The 22,457-nt window shown below is 44.0% G+C and overlaps 1 protein-coding gene across 1 annotated transcript in view; it reads left to right on the plus strand.

Annotated features, from left to right (window-relative positions):
- CCNI (cyclin I) overlaps nt 1-18,909 on the plus strand; it is a 359,299-nt gene extending 340,390 nt beyond the window's left edge. Inside the window, exons 6-7 of the mRNA XM_085640959.1 lie at nt 16,682-16,912; nt 17,302-18,909. Coding sequence (XP_085497085.1) covers nt 16,682-16,912; nt 17,302-17,754 — 684 coding nt within the window. The 3' untranslated portion in view covers nt 17,755-18,909. The remainder of the gene's footprint in view (nt 1-16,681; nt 16,913-17,301) is intronic.
- The last annotated feature ends 3,548 nt before the right edge of the window (nt 18,910-22,457 follow it).

Below are 22,457 nucleotides of genomic sequence, written 5' to 3' on the forward strand. Positions count from 1 at the left end.
GGCTTTTCCTGACCCAATTCCGCTGGACACCATCACAATGGATGCCTATCTTTTAGAGTTGGGGCGCACTTAATGTACCTGACTTACCAAGATCAATGGGAACCCAGACATCAGGGTCTCCACATCAGCTGCTTGGAGCGGTTAGCTGTCCACCTAGCACTGAAGGCTTTCCTACCCCAGGTGGGGGGCAAGGTTACCCTCCTCCGGACGGACAACATGACGGCTATGTATTACCTTCAGTAACTGGGTGGAACTCAATTTCCCCAGGTCTCTCAGCTTGCCCAGAGCATTTGGCCGTTGTCTCTCCACCATAAAATCCATCTGCCGGCGGAATACCTTCCGAGAGTGGACAACGACTATGCCGACCTCCTCTGCAGGAAGTGGCAACAAAGTCTATGGATGCATTGGTCAGGGATATTTGCCTACACCTTACTGACTCCTCTCTGGTCTCATATATCTCTCTAGTCCCCCCCCCCCCCCCCCCTCCTTTTGGTTTCTGTTTCGGAGGCTATGAATGATGTCTGTCTTATTCATTCTGGTGGCCACAACTTGGGCCCACCAGCCCTGGCTCACAACTCTCAATGGTCCTGCACAAGAGCCTTCCTGACAGGCTGGAACTTCTCACCTAGAACCTAGGAGAAATCAGGCACTCAGACCCTAACTGCTCAATCTTGTGATCTGGCTCCTGAGGTCTTACAATTTGGATACTTTAATCTGCCCCCGAATGCATGAGCATCCTGAAAGAAGCACCTAGGACTACTACACATGCATGCAACACTGCCATGTGGAAATGCTTTGTTCATTATCATTCCAAACAAATTGGCCCTTTGTCACTGAGGGTCCAGGATTTAGTCTGCTACCTTCTTCAGTTGCAGACTTGTGGTCTAGCCTTCATTTCCATTTGCCTTCACCTGGCCGCAATGGCTTCTTATCTTCAAAATGGGCAACACGTTTCCCTCTTCAGAATACCAGTCATTGAGACTTTAATGGAAGTCCCAAAGAGTTGTCCCGCTTTGGGTACCTCCCAGCCCCGATGTGAAATCCCAACATTGTCCTCAGAGACTTATGGGACCCACATTTGAGCCCCTCCACTCCTTGGCCCTTCAGTTTCTCCCTGGGAAAGTGGCATTTCTCGTTGCCATTTCTTCACTCAGGCATGTTAGTGAGCTCCAGGCGTTAACGCTAGAAAAAACTTTCTTTCAAGTACATTGTTAAGGTTGTCCTCTGCACCAATCCCATATTTCTTCCAAAGGTGGTGTTATTGTTTCACCTAAACAATACCATTGAACTTCCCGTCTTCTTTGCACAACCTGACTCAGTTGCGGAATGGGCTCTTCATACTTTGCATGTAAAGCAAGCACTCTTATTACTTAGATAGGACAAAACCTTCTAGAAAGATGCAGCAACACAGGTATAGCCAGATGGATAGTCAAATGTATCCAAACTTGTTACGCAAAAGCCAAAAGAGCTTTGCCTATTCCTCAGAAAGCCTACTCTAAATGAAAAAAGGAGGCCTCTATGGCATTCCTGGGAAACAGTCTCGTAGCGGACATCTGCAAACCAGCTTCATGATCCACACCGCAGACCTTCACAGAACAGTATTGTGTCTATGTGCTGGCCCGCCAACAAGCCAAAGTTGGTTGGGCAGTGCGCCAAACACTTTTTCAATTCTCTGAAACACTCGCAGGCTAGCAACCCCTTTTTTGGGAGGACCGTTTTACAGTCTATTCTCAGCATGTGTATCTATAGTCACACATGCCTCGAATGAAAAATGTTACTTGCCCTCTAAGCATCTGTGGCATGTAGTGCTGTAGATTCACATGTGCCCACCTTCCTCCTTGGACGTCTGTGGCCGTTGCAGTCAGCACGCTTTCCTACTATTCTCTCTCTTTAGCATGGACATCTCGCTCTATATTGAGTAAGAGAGAGAGGAGGTTCCACTAACTTAAGGGACCAGGGCACTACTTAATAGTGATAAGAAAATGTATATCCCTTAGGTAAAAATAATCGCTCGGATTCACACACGCCGCACTTCAGTTGCATACATAAGACCCTGAATGACAGGGAATACACATATATCAAAAACACTCAGCTGAAACACCACCAAGCCGAAGAATGTAGTGGCAGAAATGTTTAATTTATAAAATCTTAAAAATCGGTTCCTATTAAAGGTACCACACAGTTCATTTAAAGACTTCAATAGTCCGAAAATTCTGACAGAGCAAAAATTCTAATACACATTTAAAAACATTTCCTATTGTACATAGTATATCTGAAATACATAAGAGGCCTACTCAATACTTTTAGTGTTGTATCACCAGTACATTCAATAATAAAATAATCAATTAAAATCAAACATTTACCGAATAGTGCAGCAATAAATCAAGGAAATACTTTTCAGTGAAGGAATAATAAAAATCTAATAGGGAGACCCTATTGTACAGTAGAGAAAGATACTGATTCAGAATCTGATCCAACTAATTACGTAGAGCTCATGACTTTGTTGCTCTCCATCATTATTTTTGCAACATCCTTTCGCGTGGTTGGATTCAGTGATAAAACACAGCGTCAATGCATTTCGGTGGTCTTGGCACTGTGAGCACCACCTTCCTCAGGACCTTCCCTTTTGGAGAAACTAGAAATTGATAAATCTAGGAAGAGAGAGATAAGGAAAAGGTATAAAAATACATTCCCAATTCCTTTTTCCCATGACAAAATCTGACCTTCTTATAAGAATTAAAAACAAGCTCATGTCGCAGTTACAGCTGCACAGGCATAAAATGCCACATCACAATCCTCTGTCAGTTCATAAATTGGATATGGTGGTTTACAATCAGACTCTCATTCTAACTGACACATACTACTTTCACGCCAGATCGTACCGTTCAACTACAATGGTCAGTGTGATGCAAGGTTCTATTATATATTGATTCTTTTAGCCTTGACCGGGTGTGTTTAAAATCCTATCCTTGGTTCTAAAAAGGAAGGAAAAGAAAGCAAGGTATAGACCACTTTAAACTGTGGGGCTGACAAACAGCACAAATAAGGGTTTAATGAGTGTGGATCATTCTCAAATGTTCAAAGAGTACATAGTCTTACCTGAAGGGTGGTCGTAATGACACTACAGGAAGACACAGGATGTATAATCCCCTCTGTGTCGTCTTGGAGAGAAGAGAGCTGTCAAGCCCGGAGAAGGAATAGCCGGGAAAAGTTACTGGACATATCTTCTCTATGCTGTAGATTAGGCTAATAATGCCAGCCAAGGGCCCAGTTGCTGAGAGTCTGGATAATAGAGTTGGGTGTTAATCCACAACCCGTATACACTTATCCCAAGATACATAAGAACATGTTCGATCCCCCTTTGAGACCAATAATGGCATCTATCTACTCTGTGCTTGAGCCTTTAAGTAAGTATGCTGACGTTTTCCTTAAAACAATAGTACAGAGACAGAAGTCAATGACTCCGCCGAAATGATTTCTAAAATTGAATGCCTTGAATTTAATGAACAAAGTATGTGGTCACTCTTGACATAGAGGCCTTATATACAAATATCCCTTAAAGTGACACCATTGCAGAAGTTAGGAGAATCTTAGAGAATTTAGAGATAGAAGGCGCCAATAAAGATTTCATTGTTGAATGCGTCTCTATGGTTCTCCTTAATAATAACTTTCTGTTCAGGGATGACCTGTGTATGCAGCTCAAAGGGACCAGCATGTGGGCCACGTGTGCCCCAAGTCTGGCCTGTATATACGTAGGGGCCTTTGAAGAGAAACATGTTTACAATGAGATTTCACCATTTTATGAAAACATCCATAAGTGGTGTTTCATTGATGCCATTTTCTTCATTTGGCGTGGACCCAAAGAGGAACTAGAGGAATTCCTGGCCTGGCTTAACTTGGGTGATGGTTATCTTAGATTCACTGCCAGCATTAGCAATACTAGTGTAAATTCTTTAGATATTACCATCAAACAGAGAGAAGGGACTCTTGCGGTAGTTATACGCCATACCGGCCGACAAGAATACCCTCCTTCACTACAACAGCCCTCATCCTAAAAGCCAAAGAGATAAAATCCCTTTCGGGCAGTTTCTGGGCCTTCGCAGAAACTGCACCTCCATACAGAATTTCTATTTTCACTGTGAGAAGATGAAAACTAGGTTAAAGGAACGTGGTTACCCCAAGAAACTTATCAAAGAGAGCGAGGTTTTACGATGGGGATAGCCTCCTTAATGGCAGTAAATGTGACCAAAAGATAGAATAGATATGGTCAGTCAATTCTCTGGTATGAGTAATAAACTAAAAAAATATAGTGAACAGAAATTGGAAACTTCTTAATCAAGACATCAATACAAGACTCCTCAAACCACTTTTTGCTTTTAGGAAAAACAAAAAATGGGAAGGGATCATTACTGGGTGATTTTCCTGATTTATTGGTCACTAACTCCATCCAGTCTAGCAGATGGAGAGATATTGCCACATAGTTGTATCACCACCTCTCATGACTATTTAAGTTCTGTATATAGAAATTAATTGCTGGCGAAAGTCATGTGTTTACATGTAATGTTCTTTGGTTAGTATCATCGTACCCAAATACATATGCTTTGATATTTGGGACCCATGTTGGTGTCCAAGTAAGGCTGAGCGTGTAGTCTCACAAGATGGGAATACATGCATAGTATTAGGGCATATATAAGCCGTTGCCTGGGAAGGGGAGTTCGCTTTTGATTAGCTTTCTCTTGATGGAGGATATGTTAATAATACCGAAGCACCTTAGAATACATTTTTTATGGACAAGTAAAACGTAGAAAACCAGTCTAAGATGGCGGCCATGTTAATGAGGTCTACCGGATAGCTGTCGTATGAAGTAGGAGTGTGTAACCCTACCAGACAGGAATAAATGCAAAGAATTAGAGCAAATACTATACATTAAAAGATTGGGGATGTTTGCTCTCTAATAGCTTTGCCTGCACTGACGATTTGCGCTTGGTGCAAGTGCGGTGAAGAAATTTATTTTCAACAGAGAGAAAATATAGAATCAGTCAAAGATGGCCGCCATGAAGTTGTAGATGACCGGGAAGTTGTACAATTCCACATCCGTTTCATCCTGTACTTGTATGGAATCGGCCGATAATGCGTGTTGATGGAAGGTGGAGGAGTTACTACATCAATATGAGAGGTAAGCCTAGTACAGGGAATATTGGGACCATGGATTTAAGGGACATTGTGGCTTCACCCTATGGTATTAGATCGGGTGCCTTTGATTTATTTACCCCTTGGGTCTTTGAGTAATAATTGTATACGAGACCTTTACGAGGCTGCCCCCACGTCATAGAATTCGAAATAGAAGTAATATGGGACGCACACAATAATAGTTATCGCGCAACCGTTTACCAACGAGCATTACGGCTGGTATTTTAGTATAAATGGGGCATTGTAGTCTTGGCCTCATAGGTGAGACAAAAAAGATCGAATATACGGTGGGTAGGTTCCCCACAATTTAATGTAGTCTGAGGAGAGTTTAACCATTCTAACCCCTCAGCCGTTAGATGCAGACCGCACTTTTGAAATTATTTGAACCTCGAGAAAAATATACACAAGTCAATCGTTATAATTATTATAGGGGGAATTTGCCACTTTTTAAGTTGAGGTTTATGGTTGTAATCGGTTGGCACTAGCGAGACCCTCATAACCCCTAAGTTATATGTATTGAGATATGCCCTTTTGTATTTTTACTTCGGATAAGTGTATACTGGTTGTGGATAAACACCAAACTCTATTATCCAGACTCTCAGCAAGTGGGCCCTTGGCTGGCATTATTAGCCTAATCTACAGCATAGAGAAGATATGTCCAGTAACTTTTCCCGGATATTCCTTCTCGGGGCTTGACAGCTCTCTTCTCTCCAAGACGACACAGTGGGGATTATACATCTTGTGTCTTCCTGTAGTGTCATTACGACTATCCCTCAGGTAAGACTATGTACTTTTTGAACATTTGAGAATGATCCACACTCATTAAACTCCAGTTTGTGCGGTTTGTCAGCCCCACAGGTTAAAGTGGTCTATACCTTGCTTTCTTTTCTTTTCTTTTTAGAACCGAGGATAGGATTTTAAACATTCCCGGTCTAGGCTAAAAGAATCAATATATAATAGAACCTTGATTCACAGTGACCATTGTGTGTCAAGCAATAGCACATCACTTATTTGTGGTGAGTGCAGTTACTCTGATATTTTTAATTGAATTTATCTAGAGTAGTTTAACGGTACTATCTGGTGTGAAAGTAGGTTGCGTGAGTTAGAATGAGAGTCTCACTATAAACCACCATATCCAATTTTTGAACTGACAGAGGATTGTGATGTGGCATTTTATGCCTGAGCAGCTGAAACTGCGACATGAGTTTGTTTTTAATTCTTATAAGAAGGTTAGATTTTGTTAAGGGAAAACGCAATTGGGAATGTATTTTTATACCTTTTCCTTATCTCTCTCTTCCTAGATTTATCAATTTCTACTTTCTCCAAAAGGGAGATTTTTAACGCTTCTAAAACTTTTTGGTCCTGAGGAAGGTGGGGCTCATAGTGCAAAGACCACTGAAACGCGTTGACGCTGTGTTTTATTACTGAATCTAACCACGAGAAAGGATGTTGCAAAAATAATGATGAACAGCAACAAAGTCATGAGCTCTACGTAATTAGTTGGATCAGATTCTCTAACAGTATCTCTCTACTGTACAATAGGGTCTCCCTATTAGATTTGTATTATTCCTTCACTGAAAAAAGCTGTGTGCATGTAAAGTCATGGTCTTGTATCTACTCTTGTATCTACACTTCCATCTGAGGCAGCCTTGACTGCATGTGCTACGCTTCTAACTGCGAGTCAGGTGCAGAAGGAGGTGTTTGACCCAGTTGAGCGGGATCCATAGTAGGGTGGGCCCAGTGACATCCGGAGTAAAAGGCCTCAACCACCTTGGTTGGGCCCAGTAACCCTTGCTTGCTCCGTGGCACTCTGAACGGGATTCTGACAAATGGTGGCAGCGATGGGCTCCCTAACGCTTTAGAAGTCAAAAGATACAGGGGTGGCATTGGCCAGTTTCAATTTGCAGCAGAGTTGCAATAAGTCCAGTTTTTTTCTGTCTACTCTCAAAGACAAAACACATAGGCATTGGAGAACATAGAGTTGGTAATTGACTCAGCACCATGCCCATAGATCAGATGAAGGGTTTATGTTGGGAAAGAGGGTGGAGGATTCCGTAGGGACAGAGAAGTCCATGCCTAATTTCATTAAGGACCAGTTTGAGATACTGGGTGAAAGGGAGGATTCTGGGAAGGGAAACGTTAAGAACCCAGGAAGAGAGAGGGGCGTGGCCGACTGGAATGGCCGCACGGTAGCCGATCTCCGGTGCGCCACTCCCGATAAATCCGCCTAAAATATCTCTGCCCCGGCCCGATCATCGTCCTGACTGTCACCCACGGCTGTCGGTGCTGTCTCCCCAGGTGCGGGTAAATTTTGATGCCCATCGTACACTTCTGTGAGGGGCCGCTTCATACGCCGACACCACCACCAGCACTTAGGCCGACCGGAAGTGCAACCCGGCTGGGGTGCGATCTCACGTGAGCCCGGGGTTGCGGCCTTGACGGAGTGCGGGCGATCCGGCCTGCGGGACCCGTGCCGTGCTCAGAGAGGGTCGCGGTTGGTCCCGGCACCGGAGCGGCGCTCCAGACTGTCGCTGTTGGTGCGGGGGGAGTGAGGCTGCCACGACCAGCGCTGCGGCTGCTCCCCGGCTGCTACCGAGACTCCTGCATTATATGAACCCTCCACCCTGTGTGGAAATCTCCCCAGAGCCGGCCCGGCGCCGACTGTGACCCCTGCTGGATTTTTGGGGGTAAGACCTGGTGAGTGGTGGGCACCACCGGGTGGGGACCCACCACAAAACCGCTGGGGGGCTCCGGGGGCTCCCAGACTCAATCTTTCACCACCCGCAATCCCAAGGTAGCGCCGTCCCTGAGGTGGGACCACAACGAGGTGCGGGGGCGCCTGGGCCCCGAGGCATGCAACGATAGGAGACAGGCTGCTGTGGAGGTGATCGAGGGAACTGTTGCCCGGCATGCTTTTGATCTTGGGCCTGCTCCCTTGCCCCGACAATCGCGGTTACTGGAGGGGGGCCCTTCTGTATTCAGCGCCAAGAGGGGGCTGTGCTGAGTGCTTGCTGACGACTGGAGGGTGCCGGGCCTACAGACTTGCAGTGGGGCCGGCGAGGCTTGAGCAAAAGCCGACAGGCCGCGTGGGATCTCTCACGGCAGGCGACTGTGAGTAGTGCTCGCCTCCAGGCCTTTTTTGCTCCTCTCCCCGTGGCAGACATGGCGACAGGCCACAGCGGGCGGTCTTTGACGCAAGCCAAGCTTGAGAAGATTGCTTGGCAGAGGTCCCAGGAGGAGAAATCGGGCACTGCTGTGGACCAGAGAGATGTCTGTACCCACCAATAAAGATATTCTGGCTGCCATAACCAGAGTGCGGACATCTCTAGAACATTGAATCGCCACTGTGGCTACCGAAGTGGCCCTCATCAGGGAGGATATGCGCAAAATGACGGACCGTGTGCACACCGTCGAGACTACCATGGCGGACCTGGTGTCCGACATGACCACCCTCAAGAAACAGGTGGCCAAGTTGCGCATCTCACATGAGGTGATGGCGGTTTAACTTGATGAATATGACGTGCGGATGCGGCGCAATAATGTTTGCGTTCTTGGTGTTCCTGAGCGGGCTGTGGGGCCTTCTGCCGATCTCTATGTTGAGGAACTCATCCTAAAACACCCACAGCCGAGAGGCCTATCCAAATGTTTTTCGATCGAGAGGGCCCATCGTGTACCGGGGGGTAGGCCCAAACCCGCCCCCATGTCTTCCCCCCCCCTCCCCTTGCTCCTGGCCCGGGTGTTCAACTACAGAGACCGCGATGTGATCCTACAGATGGCGGCAGCGGCACCTCCCCTGACGGTGGAGAATAGTAGAGTATCATTCTTCCCTGACTTTACTCTAAGGGTCCAGAAACCACGCCGCAGCTTCCTGGACGTGCAGCGCGCTCTCCGGGAAATGGGGTTGTTCAAATACACCATGCTGTTCCCGGCGAAGCTGCGAATTAAATCCGATGGTAAACTTTGGTTCTTCCCCAGGCCTGAAGACACCTGGGAATGGATCGACGGTTGGCGCACTGTTGGCAAGAAACCGTAAAAACTGACTTCACTTACTGAAGAACCTGATGACCGGGGTCAACACCGTCGCTCCCCGCCTTCCTCCGAGGCGGGTACCCAGGGCCTGCCGGGATGAGCAGGTCCTCTCCAGGGGGCCTTAGTGGGGGTCTTTTTCCTTTTAGATCTTGGCGGCCTCTGAGAGCTGACTGGCGCTTTCGGTGGACGTTCACTCTGCATACTGCTCCGGGTTTGTTTTTCTGGGGTTGGTGATGCTATTGTATTTAGAATGTTTAATCCCCTAATTTTCTTGCAGGGCTAGTCTTGTTGCTGTGTGCTCTGATTATTGGGATTTAGGGCTGGGGCTAGTCTTCTTGCTTTCTCAATCTATGCTTTAGGGAGTGGGGTTGGGCACTTTTCTTAAGTTGATGAGGGTGGGCGACAGGCACTCTGCAAGTTGCGGGAGGCGAGTGGTTTCAGACCCGTCATGCAGGGTGGGGGGTGGGGGGCGGTTTGTCTGGAATGGGTGGGGGGGTTGTTTTTTATGTTTTACTGTTTGTTGGTTTCTGGTATCAACACCCTTCAAGGCTGAGTTTCCAACCTGTACAAGTAGTTTTATGGTCACTCAATTACGTTTCTTCCACCCCGGCTGTTTCCTCTAGGAATTGTCTGGATTTATTTGACTCCTTCTGACTTGACGTAATTGCCCCAAGTTTAGTTTAGCGCTTCGTTTCTCCACATGGAATGTCCACGGCCTGGGGGACAAAATTAAGAGGGGCATTGTGTTGCAATATATCCAACGCCATGAGCTTGACCTGGTGTTGCTGCAGGAGACTCATCTGGTTGGGAATTCCTGCGGGGCCCTGAATGGGAAAGGCTACAGTATGATTGCTCACTTGGGGTTCACCTCCGACTCTCGGGGGGTGGGGATCCTCCTACGCAAAGGTTGCCCCTACATTGTCCACAAGACTTGGACTGACGCTCAGGGTAGATACGCCGCGGCCTCGGGCACTTGGGAGGGACGGGCCATCAATGTAGTCACTGTGTATGCCCCCCCGTTCCCCCCCCTGGATTACAGGGCCTGACACTGCGCGACGTGGGGTCCCTACTGCTGAAGCTTCCGTTGGGAGTGTTAGTGCTGAGGGGGAGACTTCAACCTCGCAAGGAATGGTTCCCTAGATCGTCTTCCGCCCCGGGAGGATCCACCGAAAGGTATGCCTCTATCTGAGTTTGCTAACGCTTTAAGGATGGTGGACGTGTGGAGGTGGTTTAATCCATCACACACGAGATTCACGTTCCAATCAGGGGTACACGGTAGCCAATCCAGACTTGATTATCTCTTCACACACGCCAAAGATATCCACCTCTTTACCGGGTCGAACTGCTTGGCCCGCGGGATCTCCGATCATACCTGGTCAGGGCTTTTGAGTCTTTCTCGAAGGGGGCGGCCGGAATTCATAACCATACAACCGTGGGCGCTTAGGATACCGCATATTAAAGAAGCACTCCGCAAAGATGTGGACAATTATTTTTCTGAAAACATGGGCTCTGTTACCTCGTCAGTGACCCTATGGGGGGCTTTTGGGGCAGTAATCAAGGGAAGGGCGCTGTCCCTTATGGTGGGCTACAGGGCTGAGCGATTGTAGAGGATATCAAAGCTGGAATCGGACATCATGGACCTAGAGGAAGCGGAGACACGTGAGCCTAACCCCTTCCTTCGGCATAGCCTTATGCTCAAGAGACAAGACTATAGGCAGTGGCACGGGCTCTCTACCCGGCATAGGATTTATGAGCAGGGCGAAAGGACGGGTAAACTTCTGGCATGGCTGGAACGCCGGGAACAAGCCTCTAGATGGGTGCATGCGATAGCCGATTCAGAGGAGGCGCTTCTCACTGATCCTAAACAGATAGCCGACGCTTTCACGCTCCATTACGAAGGGGTCTATACTAGCTCCCCAGAGTTTCAGGCTCCGTGGTTGACTGATCTCCTGGCCACTATCGAGGTAGCTACCGTTTCTATGGAGGGCAGGGAGGCCCTGGAGGCAGATATCACAGGGACGGAAATCCAAAAAGCTCTACATGATGTCCGATCCGGGAGGGCGATGGGCCCTAACGGGCTTCCGATCTAGCTTTTTCAGCCCATGACGACTCTGCTCGCCCCCACATCTTGAATCTCTATACTGAGTGTTTTGAATCAGGTCAACTTCCGGCTGGATTAAGGCTCTAGAATCCCCTTAGCACAGATAAATCCCAGATATGCAGAGTGTGCCCCCTATTAAACTTTCCATAGTTTCACCAAGACAATCGCCACCTTTAGTTTCTAGAATACCCACATGTGTACAACACCTCGAATATCTAGCGTACCACTGTTACCACAAGAATAAACCACTTGGAAGAGTTGAGTCTAGTAGAGACCCTGAGCTTGCAATTGGCACTTCAGAAAGCTAAGGCTGAGGAAGATGAGAAAGTTGGAGAGGGAGAAGCAAAGACTAGCTCACTGGGAGGAAGAGGAGAGGATATGGAAGAGACAGTAGAAATGGGCATGGGAGTAGAAACTGCGAGAGTGGGAGGAGAAACAGAGAGAAAGGTAGGAGAAACAGATTGGGAGGAGAAACAGCAGTAAAAGGAAAGAGCGGGAAAGGGAAAGAATAGCCATTGTGCAGGAATTTATATAGCGCAAATCACCAAGCGGTCTCTAAGCGCTTGCTTAGGGAACCCGTCCTGGTATTCCCCTGTGAGATAACCCGGCAGGGCATCCGCAAGGTGAAAGCCAGGCATCCCGCCGCGAGGGGCCCATGTGGAGATTAAGCAATCTATTGCCCAGAGTCGCAGAGTGTGAACCCATGAATCGAGTATGCACTGGAGCGAGAATTGTTGAGTCCATGGACATTTTATGGACTCAAGACCCAGCAGAGCCGGGAATTGAACCCTGGTCCCGGGCTGACCTCTGCTTCCAGGTCTGCCTCCTCTAACCAGTGAGCCACACTTCTCCATTGAGAGAGAAACGTAGGATGGCACCAATGACAACTTCATTTGGGATAAGTGGCTACTTCGAGTTCAGGCCAAGTGTTGACCAAGGTTCCACTAGCTCTTGTGCATGTGTTTGTACAAGGTTTGGATATTTTGGAATGGTTTGTGAGCTTTGAGGTGGCTTGGAAGGTGTAGGCCTTGAATGAGGTGTTAAAGGCAGCTGCCTTAGTAGGGAGCATGCCATTGAAAGGGACCAACTTCATTGGAAGGGTGCCTGTGGTAGACCAGATGGTCTATGAGTGAATGAAGGAAGCTCGCTTTAGAAGTTTGGACTGAGGCCAGTTCAATATCTGGAAAGATACTGAAAAAGAATGGATGCTGTTCCATTTGAGAAATGGATTTATGCTGTATTTAATTATTGGAATAAGTGGGAAAGAGGGGTGAAGGCCAAGGATTGTCAGAACCTTAACCAGTTGAGGGAGACGGAGCGACTCAAGGAGAGCTCTACCCCACCTAGGCAATACTTGTCTGGTTTGAAAGAGGGATCTAACAAAACTTGCAGTGTTAGATGATAAGCAGTTAGCTAACCGGGTTAACAAAGGGCTGGAGCAGCATAGCTGTAAGCCAAAGGAGGAGAAGAACTCTCCAGAGACTGGTTCCAAATCAGAGGGTAATTACTCAAGGAGGCCCCAGTAAACATGGAAATGCTAATAGTGTGTCCAGGAAGAAGCATCATGAAAAGGTAAGGCAAGGAAGCCCTTCTTAAGTCCAAGGTTGTGACTTGTTTTTAGTGCCACAAGGTGGGACATTACAAGAGATATTGTCAAGAGAAGGAACTTGAAACAGCCACGCCTGTGATAGCATGGTTGTTACACATGAGGGAAGGTATCCGTGAGGGACCGGTTGCATTCAACATAGCTATGGACGTGGAGAGTCAGACCCAGATACTCTGAAGCACATCCATCCTGACTCACTGGCATTTGTGCAGGAAGTTGTTATCAGTGGGAGGAAAGTACCTGCCCTGAGGTATACTGAAGCCTTCCGCAATATGGTTGAGAAGGAGTACCTGAAGCCTTAAGAGCTACTCTCTGGAACCAAGGGTACAGGATTGGTAGCCAGTGGAGAGGGCATGGAGTACCCACTTACCAGAGTAGAGAATGAGCTCACCATCTACTGGATAGCCACTGCCTAGGCGAGTACTGCTTTGCAGTCGATGCAGAGCATGTGCATCTACAGACACGGATGCTACAAACATTCTGTTACTTATCCTGTAAGCATCTGTTTGTTGCATGTAGTCCTGTAGATTCACATGCCCCACCCTCCTTTCTGGAAGTCAGTTGCCATTTTTAGTTTCATAGATATATATTACCCAGTGGCAGTCGCCGCGGAGTAGTTATAGTTAGTTCTGTTTTTCCGTAGGAAATGCATTTTTTGTGATGCTAATAACTTTGGCACAGTTTGACACATCTCCTCGAAACGTTAAAGCTGCTACTTCTTGACTAGTTTGTGCATGGATGATCTGTCAAGCGGGGGCAGAGAAAAAAGGGGTTGCAAAACCCAAAATCCCCATCCATTTTCCATAGACTTCTTTAGACCGGGCTACAGCAAAAACTGCGGAACACCTTATCTCATTTGAGATGTCATCAGTGATGTTATAAATGATATCACGGAACATGTTGGGAGTGATGTGATATGTGAGGTCATAAGCAGTGCATGGCAGAGGCTCAAGTTATAGTTAGCTCTGCTAACTTTAACTGGTGAATTTCTGTGGGTTTTGTTTTTTAGTTCAAAACGTTAATGTCACTGACCTATTCACCTAATTATAATGTTACTTTAGCCTTTACATGTGTTTTATCTCAGAAGTCTCATTTTTTCAGGCTCTGCATGGAATTAAATTCAATGTACGGAGGTTATGTTTGGATTGTAGGAATCTTTTTTTAAAATATTGATTTCCAACTGCCTTTACCACAGATTGCTTCTTAAAGGCACTTCCTGTAAATTGCTTCCCAGTGGCAATTCCTCCAGATTACTTATCTTGACCCCTTATGAAAATTGCTTGATTTTAGCATTTGCTGGAGCTTGCTTGCTAGCAGTTGGGGCTCCTCCCACACCTTACTTGATAGAAGCTCACAGCTTTTTTCCAGCAACTCCATTTTTCACCTTGCTGGTCTGTGACATTATCCTGCAGGTTCTTGGTGACCACTTGCCTCAAAAAACATGCTTGTCAAGGGCCTCTTCTACATCTAGGTTCTCAGTGACCCCTCCTGCGATTGTCTCAGCAAGTCCTCCTGGTTCTACCTTTCTTTTTATATTTTTTGTCGACTTCTACAGCTTGCTTCCTAGTGGACCATCTTGCAGCTTCGCTTTCAGTTGCTACTCTTGCATCTTGGCTTGCTTCTCAATACACACACTAAACACACACACACACACACACACACTTTGTTTCCCTCCTTCACCGTCTTCCTCCCTCCCTCTCTGATTGTTTAATCTCTACTCTCCGGAAGTTTGTTCTTTTTTTATTTTGCTACCTTTAAAGCCTCCCGATGCTGGGTAGATTGATAGGAACTACTTCTTAGAAGCATGTGAATGGCGCAACTCTCTTTCCACAATTGTAACACGGTGCCTTGTTTTATCTGTCAACGCCAATGTAGAAAAGCAGATTCTGTTGATGGAACCAGGAATGGTGAGATCTGCAGCAGCCTACTTTTTAGTTTCAGAGCAGTTACTAAAATATTGCACAAAGAAAAGTGAATTAAACTGTTGCAGTATTTTTGATTGGAAGTTCTTTCCTTGTGCAGAGTCTGTCACTAATACAGTGAGAGAACTTTACAGGCTTGCAATAATATGCGACTGTCTTAGCAGGAGTGTTATTGAGGATAAGATTCCCAAGGATTCTGGTTTGATGACAAATTGAAAGGCAACTTTGCCAGTATTTCTAACCTTTCTTTACAATGCATCTAAATATAAAGCCATTTTGATCGTGGAGCTTCAATGCGAATTTTAAAATGCAATAAAACCGCCCTCATTTCCTTTTGATTTCTTACATCAGTGTTTGTCCTTATTGCAGCAATATATCATCGACTCAAAAGCAGCCAATCACTGTCTCCATCAATCTTCCTCAGAGCATGTGTTACTGCAGGGGTTTTTGTTTGAACAATCAGACCTTGAGAAATGAGCATGATCACCCAACTGCTCATTTTGTAGGGTATATGCAATAGATCCGAAGGTAATACACAATTTCCTTTTCTAAAATAAAGAAGAAAAATTATAAAAAGTGAATGGGTAGAAACAACTAATTAAATCATGAAATGTCATGAACATTCTCTTGGGGATCGTGAATTGCAGAATTATTCTTTAAAATCTTTAACAGTGGTGTGTGTGTGTGTGTTTGTGTGTGTGGGCGCACACGCACTCATGTACCCAGGCCACATCCATCAAGAATGTTTGCATCAATAATTGGAGTTAGACATGTTACAAATAGGGCACTTTTTTTCCCACAATGCCTTTAGCTATCTGTTGGCAAAAGTACCTGAGTTTGTTGTGGCCCTGGTGTCCGTAAAGTAGATGCTGAATTAGTGTGATAAGGTGCCCTAAACTAAAGTAATAAACCAAGAGTAGGGCAGTGTACCTCATGTTAGCTGGAAGTTATGGCGAATGTTGAGCAGGTACCACTGAGACGTTGTGGTAACTGGACTTTGAAAGTGTAGATTTCCTTGCAGCTTTTATGCCCGTCGTGGATTAGTAAAAACGTGTGAATATAATGTATATTTCAAGAAACATTAATTTGTATTGTTAATATGATTATGGTAAGCAAGCAGCCTCTGCCTACTGAAAAACTGGCTGCCCACATTTACTTCTAAGGTAACACTGCTTGTGAGGTATGGGAAATCCAACGTATTCCAGATGTTGTGGTTGCAGTTGCTTTTTCTAGTTTGAGTTGTAGTGTTAATTTACAAGCTGTAAATAATTCTGTTAGTGGTTGAGTTTGGAATGTTATCTTGTTTTTATCAAAGTGTAAAATTGTCGCTGTCGACTATAGGAATGTATCAAATGATTAATTATGAAATCTGTTATACCTATTGATATCTACAGTGCCCCACACCTTAATGCAATCTTCAGATTGTATTTTCCTCCCATTGAGTGCAATGCCATGGTCCGTGTCATTCAGGCACATAGGACCTACTGCTGGTCAAAACTAAGCAAACCTGCTTGTAAGTTTCCGGCCACCCTAAATAAGCAGTGCAAGATTTTGGTATAGTCAAGTGGATTTCTGTGGCCTCTGTTGTGCTCTTGGCATGATTCCCAAGGCTTTCTGAGACCTTGCCTCATCATAATTTGCCATTCAGCTTGACGTCGTAGCAAGAAGTAGGACACTGTTTGTAGGCCCACACACACATGTAGGAGGCTATTGCTTGGCTTGCCAGGACTTGAATTTCTCATCCAAATGTCAGTAATATGTAGTTACTTAAGTAAACACGCTGCCTCTAAAAGCTGTACTTGCAACTTTTTCCTAATTGTCTTTTATTTCCAGTTCCATGCGGTTGCCCTGAGCGTCAATTCTCAGCTGATAGCTGGCTTGCCAATGATGAACCCATCCCAACATGTGGCAGTTCTCACCACCCAACTGTTGCAATGCATGGCCTGCTCCAAACTTCTGCAGTTCAAGGGTTCCATGTTGGCACTGGCTATAATCAGCCTGGAAGTTGAAAAACTCCGTCCTGATTGGCTTGCTCTCACTCTCGAGTTGTTGCAGAAAGTGAAGGTAACTACGTTTGCCAATTTCACTCACGCCATCTTACACTTCTTTGTCACTCTTGCATACTGCAGAAACTCTATTCAGCATCTCAGGTAGTCACAATTATATGTTTTACAACCAAATCAAAAATCTGATTGTAGGTCTTTGAAACTATCCCTTACATTGCATCCACTTGTTTGCATATTCTTTCTAAGCACGTTGTTAGTATTGTGGATGCTAGCAGCAAGCACACACTAAAGACATCTGTGTCCTAAATGTTTTAATATCTACCTTAAAAGTAACTTTCTCAATGGTAATTTCTCCAAAAAAAGATGAATACAACTAGGATCTTCTTTTAATGAGAATACATAATTGTAACTTCATTTGTTTTTCTGTATCCTTTCTTTTATATCTAGATGGACAGTTCCCAGCTGATCCATTGTCGAGAGCTTGTGGCACTACATCTTTCCAACCTGAAGGCTTGCCTGCCTCCCAATGCTGTATACGTCTATGATCCCCTTAAGCAAACCCTGGTCACCTGCAATAGAGGAGTGTTTAGATGCCACCCCTCCTCTATTTCAGGACCCAGAGTACCCAAAGACAACCGACCAGAAGTGCCAGTCAACGGTACAGCACTCTTCCGACACCTGCCAGACCCTGCTGGATGTAAACAAAATTCTGCTAAGCGAAAAGTTGAAGAAATGGAAGTGGACGACTTCTACGATGGAATCAAACGACTCTACAATGAAGACAGCACTGCTGAGATTGGGGGGCTGGAAGGTGTAGCAACAGTGTGTGGTACTGTCTTATCAAGGCAAGAGGGCAGTGTTTCTCCCTGTCCACCTTTGCAGACTGTCTCAGTCATGTAGCCACAAAGGAACTGGCAGATCCATTGTAGAAGATTTTTGTTCTCTCCATTTTACATCATCCAATATCAAGCAGAATTGTTGAAGGGCATACCTTGCCCAGGCTAAAAAAAGGGAGCAATCTATTTTCCATGTTTTCTTGTGCTTCTAATTATAGTTTAACGATTACCTAAGCACCTAATAAAAAAGTTTAAAAAAACAATTATAAAAGAATATATGTATAAAAAAAAATGGACAAAAGACCCAAAAACCAAATAACAAAAAAAGTAGCGAATTATCTGACTTTCTGGTCCCCTGTCCGTTCCAGTGTTTTTTCGCCAGTGTGTGTAATGTAACCTTTCTCCTTAAAGTTCACATTTACCACGCATCCAAAAAATGTAGTTTAATCTGTCATTCAACCCCGTTTCCCTTTACGTACTCTCCTCTTTCTGTGTATTGTGCATGAAGAGTACTCTTATCTGTCACTACGAAATATTCATAGACAAAAAAATTACTTTGGTGTACAAAGTTGTTTGTTGTAATATTTTGAGTGATTTTAAATGATTTGCAAAATATGCTGGCCAAGTGTCTGACGTGTTAGTGGACTGCACTGGTTAGACATGTAATTAGGTTTGATGTTTACTGCCTACATTTTTCAAGTTTCTCTTGCAAGTAGCTCAGTTGTGTTCATTTTCTATTTCAAAGGTTGATCACTCAATTGTAGTGTTTTGAACACTAAAGTTAAGAAAGTTGGTATGCTAATCTTACACTACTTTTGCCAAGTACGAAATATGGTTGCAGAAAATTACCTTTTCCTTTTAATTGACAAAGCGTTAACATTAATTAATACTCTATACTTTCAAACAAATGTTTGACTTTAAGCAGGTGAAAATGTATTTCCTTAACGTCTTATTTGTTATAGCACAAAGTTACTGCTGCTTGTTCAGTTGTTGCAAACGGTTGTATTACCCTTTAATTTTAACATGTGATCCCCATTGTTGCTTCCTTCTAACCAAATGGGACTTTTAAAACTCGTACTAAAATTTGAATGCACATTTCTTTTTCCTGCATTGCCTTATCCTCCTCCTAGATCGCTCCCGGCAGTCTGTGGAAGGTACTGCTGTCAAATCCATTGTACTCATGAATGCCCTTCTGGTAGCAATAAAAAGTTGTCCTTGCTCTCTGGTTCGGTAGTATGATTTTTTTTAAGCCAAGATGACAGTGTGATGGTAATAAAAGAGCAGGAAATATAGTTTATTTGAAATAGGTATAGGTCATTGAAGGCTAGAAATAGAAATGATAATAAAAAACAGCAGATATTTACCATTCATTTAACGTAAACGGAATATACTTTTTGTTTCAGGGGCAGGGCTCGAACAATGCACTCACCCACTCGCATTGTTTAGAAAGATTTATTCAGGACAAGCTATTTTTAGGGACTACTCACTCTGGAAATTTGAAAATCCTCTAACTTCATTCCCAGAACAGAAAGTAAATGTAGGAAGACAAACTGACTTTTGATCTGTCTCTGAAAGCAGAGCAAATGTGACAAGATAAGATTTAAAGGCTTGTTATCTTGTCACATTTGCTGGCTTACAGAGACAGAGGTCAAAAGTCCGTTTCTGTCTCATTTACTTTTCTTTCTGTGACTTAAGTTAGAGGATTTTGTAAAGTGAACTGTGTGACAATTGAACTGTGCAAAGCATGTTAACTCAAAGGCTGTAAGACATCAGGCTTATTTCTAATACAACACTGAAATAGCTAAGTGAACTGTTCAAACATTTCAAATATATTACAGTAGTTATGAAGACCCATTTTTGTAATTATGTGATAAAAAAAATATTTGTAGAAGGTCAAAACAAATTAGAACACTTTATTTCGTGATCTGCAATTTGTTCAATTTTTTGCTGAAACCCAATTTCTAAACATTGTTTATGTGCTATTATCAGTAAAACTACATGTTAGTCGGAATGTTTTGTTGCCATTCCAATGGAAAATATGCTATCTGTAAACAGTGCACTACCACATCATGGTTTGGTAATATATTTATGAAAAGTGAGTTTTTAAACGATAACTGGGAATTATTACTGCACCTGCCCAGATGAGTGATATTCGGAAACTAAGAGGCAAGCCAGGGATCATGTGTACCCTCTATATGGACTTGATTCTTGTTATACATGGAGCAAACATTTAGTCTAGTAAATTAGTTTTTTTGTACAGCAGAAATAATGAACTTGAATATTTGAAGGTGCGCTCTTGTGTGATAATAAAGAAAAAGGCGGCTTCATAAGACAAAATATTTGCCTAGGATCACACAATTTGAGACCAGTTGAAGGGTCAAGTACATTACAGTGCAGGTCTAGTAAAAAATGTTATGATATTTCAAGCCCTGAGGGGATGTCGCTAATGCAAACAATACTGCTAGATCTCTTCCAATTAAAAAACAAAGTCCACTTCCATGATCACTTGTTTAATTTTCTTACACCTTAATACAAGGTAGTTACCTCAAAGTCAGCGGCATACATGGACTCCCTATAACATAATATGAAGCGCTAAGTGCTCCTCTATTCTGACTGACTTGAAGGTGGATAGAGGGTTCCATTGGATGCTATTATTGGCATGTAAAGGCAGATAGGAGCCCATTCTCCTTTTCTTGCACTTGATTGGCGTTTTGACAGAGAAAGGTGAGGAATTGTATATCGTACTTCATTAGCACCAGATCTCTCGGAAGCCGTGACGTTTGGTGGATGACTGTTGAGAATGGAAGTTACTAGCAAACCTGGGTGGTCAGTTATCACAGTGATTGCAGTTCAAATAGCTGAAAACCCTGTTACAAGAAAGGACAAAAGATTAGTAATTACTCTCTTATAGTGTTCTCATACTTAAATCAGGCGTTCCGACAAGGAACATGCCTAAAAACCAAAAGATCATCACATATAAAGTCCCCTTTATTCCACACTGGTTCGGTGTCCAGACCAGCAAGCCGTAAATGAAAGCCCCTTTGAGCAATAATTATCTGGGTTTTAAGAAACACAAAGTCAACTCCTCCGCTCCGTCATCTCTTTCCCTCTGTGCAGAGACCAGCACACATCCATGGGCTTTAAAACACCAAGTTCATCCCCTGACAGCAAGGGAAATGGATGCAGTTGTATAACTCCCCAGTTTTTGTAGTGCCAACTATTCTTTTTCACTTTTGTTCACATGTTTTGTCTGAGAGGGGTAGGTTATTTCAGCCCAACTGTTGACTTCCTCCAATGGTACAAATCTGTCTTGTAGTGTTGGTAGTAAAGGTCTCTGAACTCCACACATAAATCACTCTTAGCGCAGTGTCACTTCAAACGATCACTTGAACATGGATCTTACTTTGCAATCATTTGGGATATGTACTAAATTGTTTTCATAAATATAACAATGAGTTTAAGAAAAATATACAAAACATAATGAACATCATAAATAATAGAACTCAAGTGTTCTCACCAGCTAATAGGTTTAAATAATAATGTTCAATATAAACTCAGGGAAATTGACTGAACCTCGTATAATTCAAAACAATTCAACTATCCCTCTCCAGAATTATTTATTAATTTAATCCATTATCTTTGGGTCAAGCTGCGGTAGATGTGACCCCGTTGCCGTTTATAAAATTGGGTATTTGGTCATTATGTTTCAGAGCCTAGGCATCTGAAGAAAAGCCTTACTCCTTTTATCAGGAGGTTGCCTAGACTGCTCAAAGCCTAATTCACTTCGAAATACTGGTTCTGCGTGGGGTTTTGAGTGGACAGGAAGAATGGCACTCAAGACAGTTTGCGGTAAAGTGAGAAATGTACAGAATAGTTACGGTGCTGCCAGGTCAGGGGGAACCCAAACAACCCCTGAAGAATGAGGGCACGGGCCCACACTGTGAAATTCAAGCCAAATCCTGGGCACACGTTTAAAGAAATGTTAGTGTGTCAATCCACAATTATCGTATTGCAAGCGAAATAATAGCAAGGGTCAACACCAGTGGATACTTTTTTTAATTGTATTTGTGAAAAGCCGACACGTGTTTCGTCACCTGGGTATTCATCCGTGACTCTTCAGGGCTGAATGGAGATTCACTTCAAAACAGATACGCCCTGGTCCTTATGAGCATAGTGACTCCTGTAAAAGAACACATTTTGTACCTCCTCCAACACCAGATTTTCCTACAGGCAATCAACCTTTGTCTCAATGGCGGTTAATCTAGTGTTTCCAGTAGTGAGTCACCAGGAGTTTTGATATGTACCTTATAATGGGCCGTTAAGGGGACTGACTTATGCATGCAGCAACACTGTTTGAATCTGATTTTACCTTGATCCATTGAGGTATGCCGTGGTGTAGATGCAGTTTACGCTAGCCATTCCATCTCTTAGCAAAAAGAATGGTCTGGATCCCATTCTTTCCCTCTAGAATATGCTGTAGTACTCCATATTTTTGCATTGACGTAGTTAATGTGGCTGCGCAGTTTTGTAAATGTGTCTCTCTACTGGTTGACTTTGGTATTGTGGTCTTTCCCTAGGATGTACGGAATTTGACAGCTCATATTCTAGTGGACTGCATAGCTAGTATATGCATGAGGGCCTTTTTGTTAAAACAAGAGTGCCATCTGTAGTCCAAGCTGATTGTTTCTGGATCATGTAAAGAATGTCCTTGACCTTGGTTTTTGTTTCCTCAAAACATGTTGCTGTTCTGCTCTTCCTCGGGTTCCC

Source organism: Triturus cristatus, chromosome 2_2 (assembly GCF_964204655.1).
Source record: "Triturus cristatus chromosome 2_2, aTriCri1.1, whole genome shotgun sequence".
NCBI lineage: Eukaryota > Metazoa > Chordata > Amphibia > Caudata > Salamandridae > Triturus > Triturus cristatus.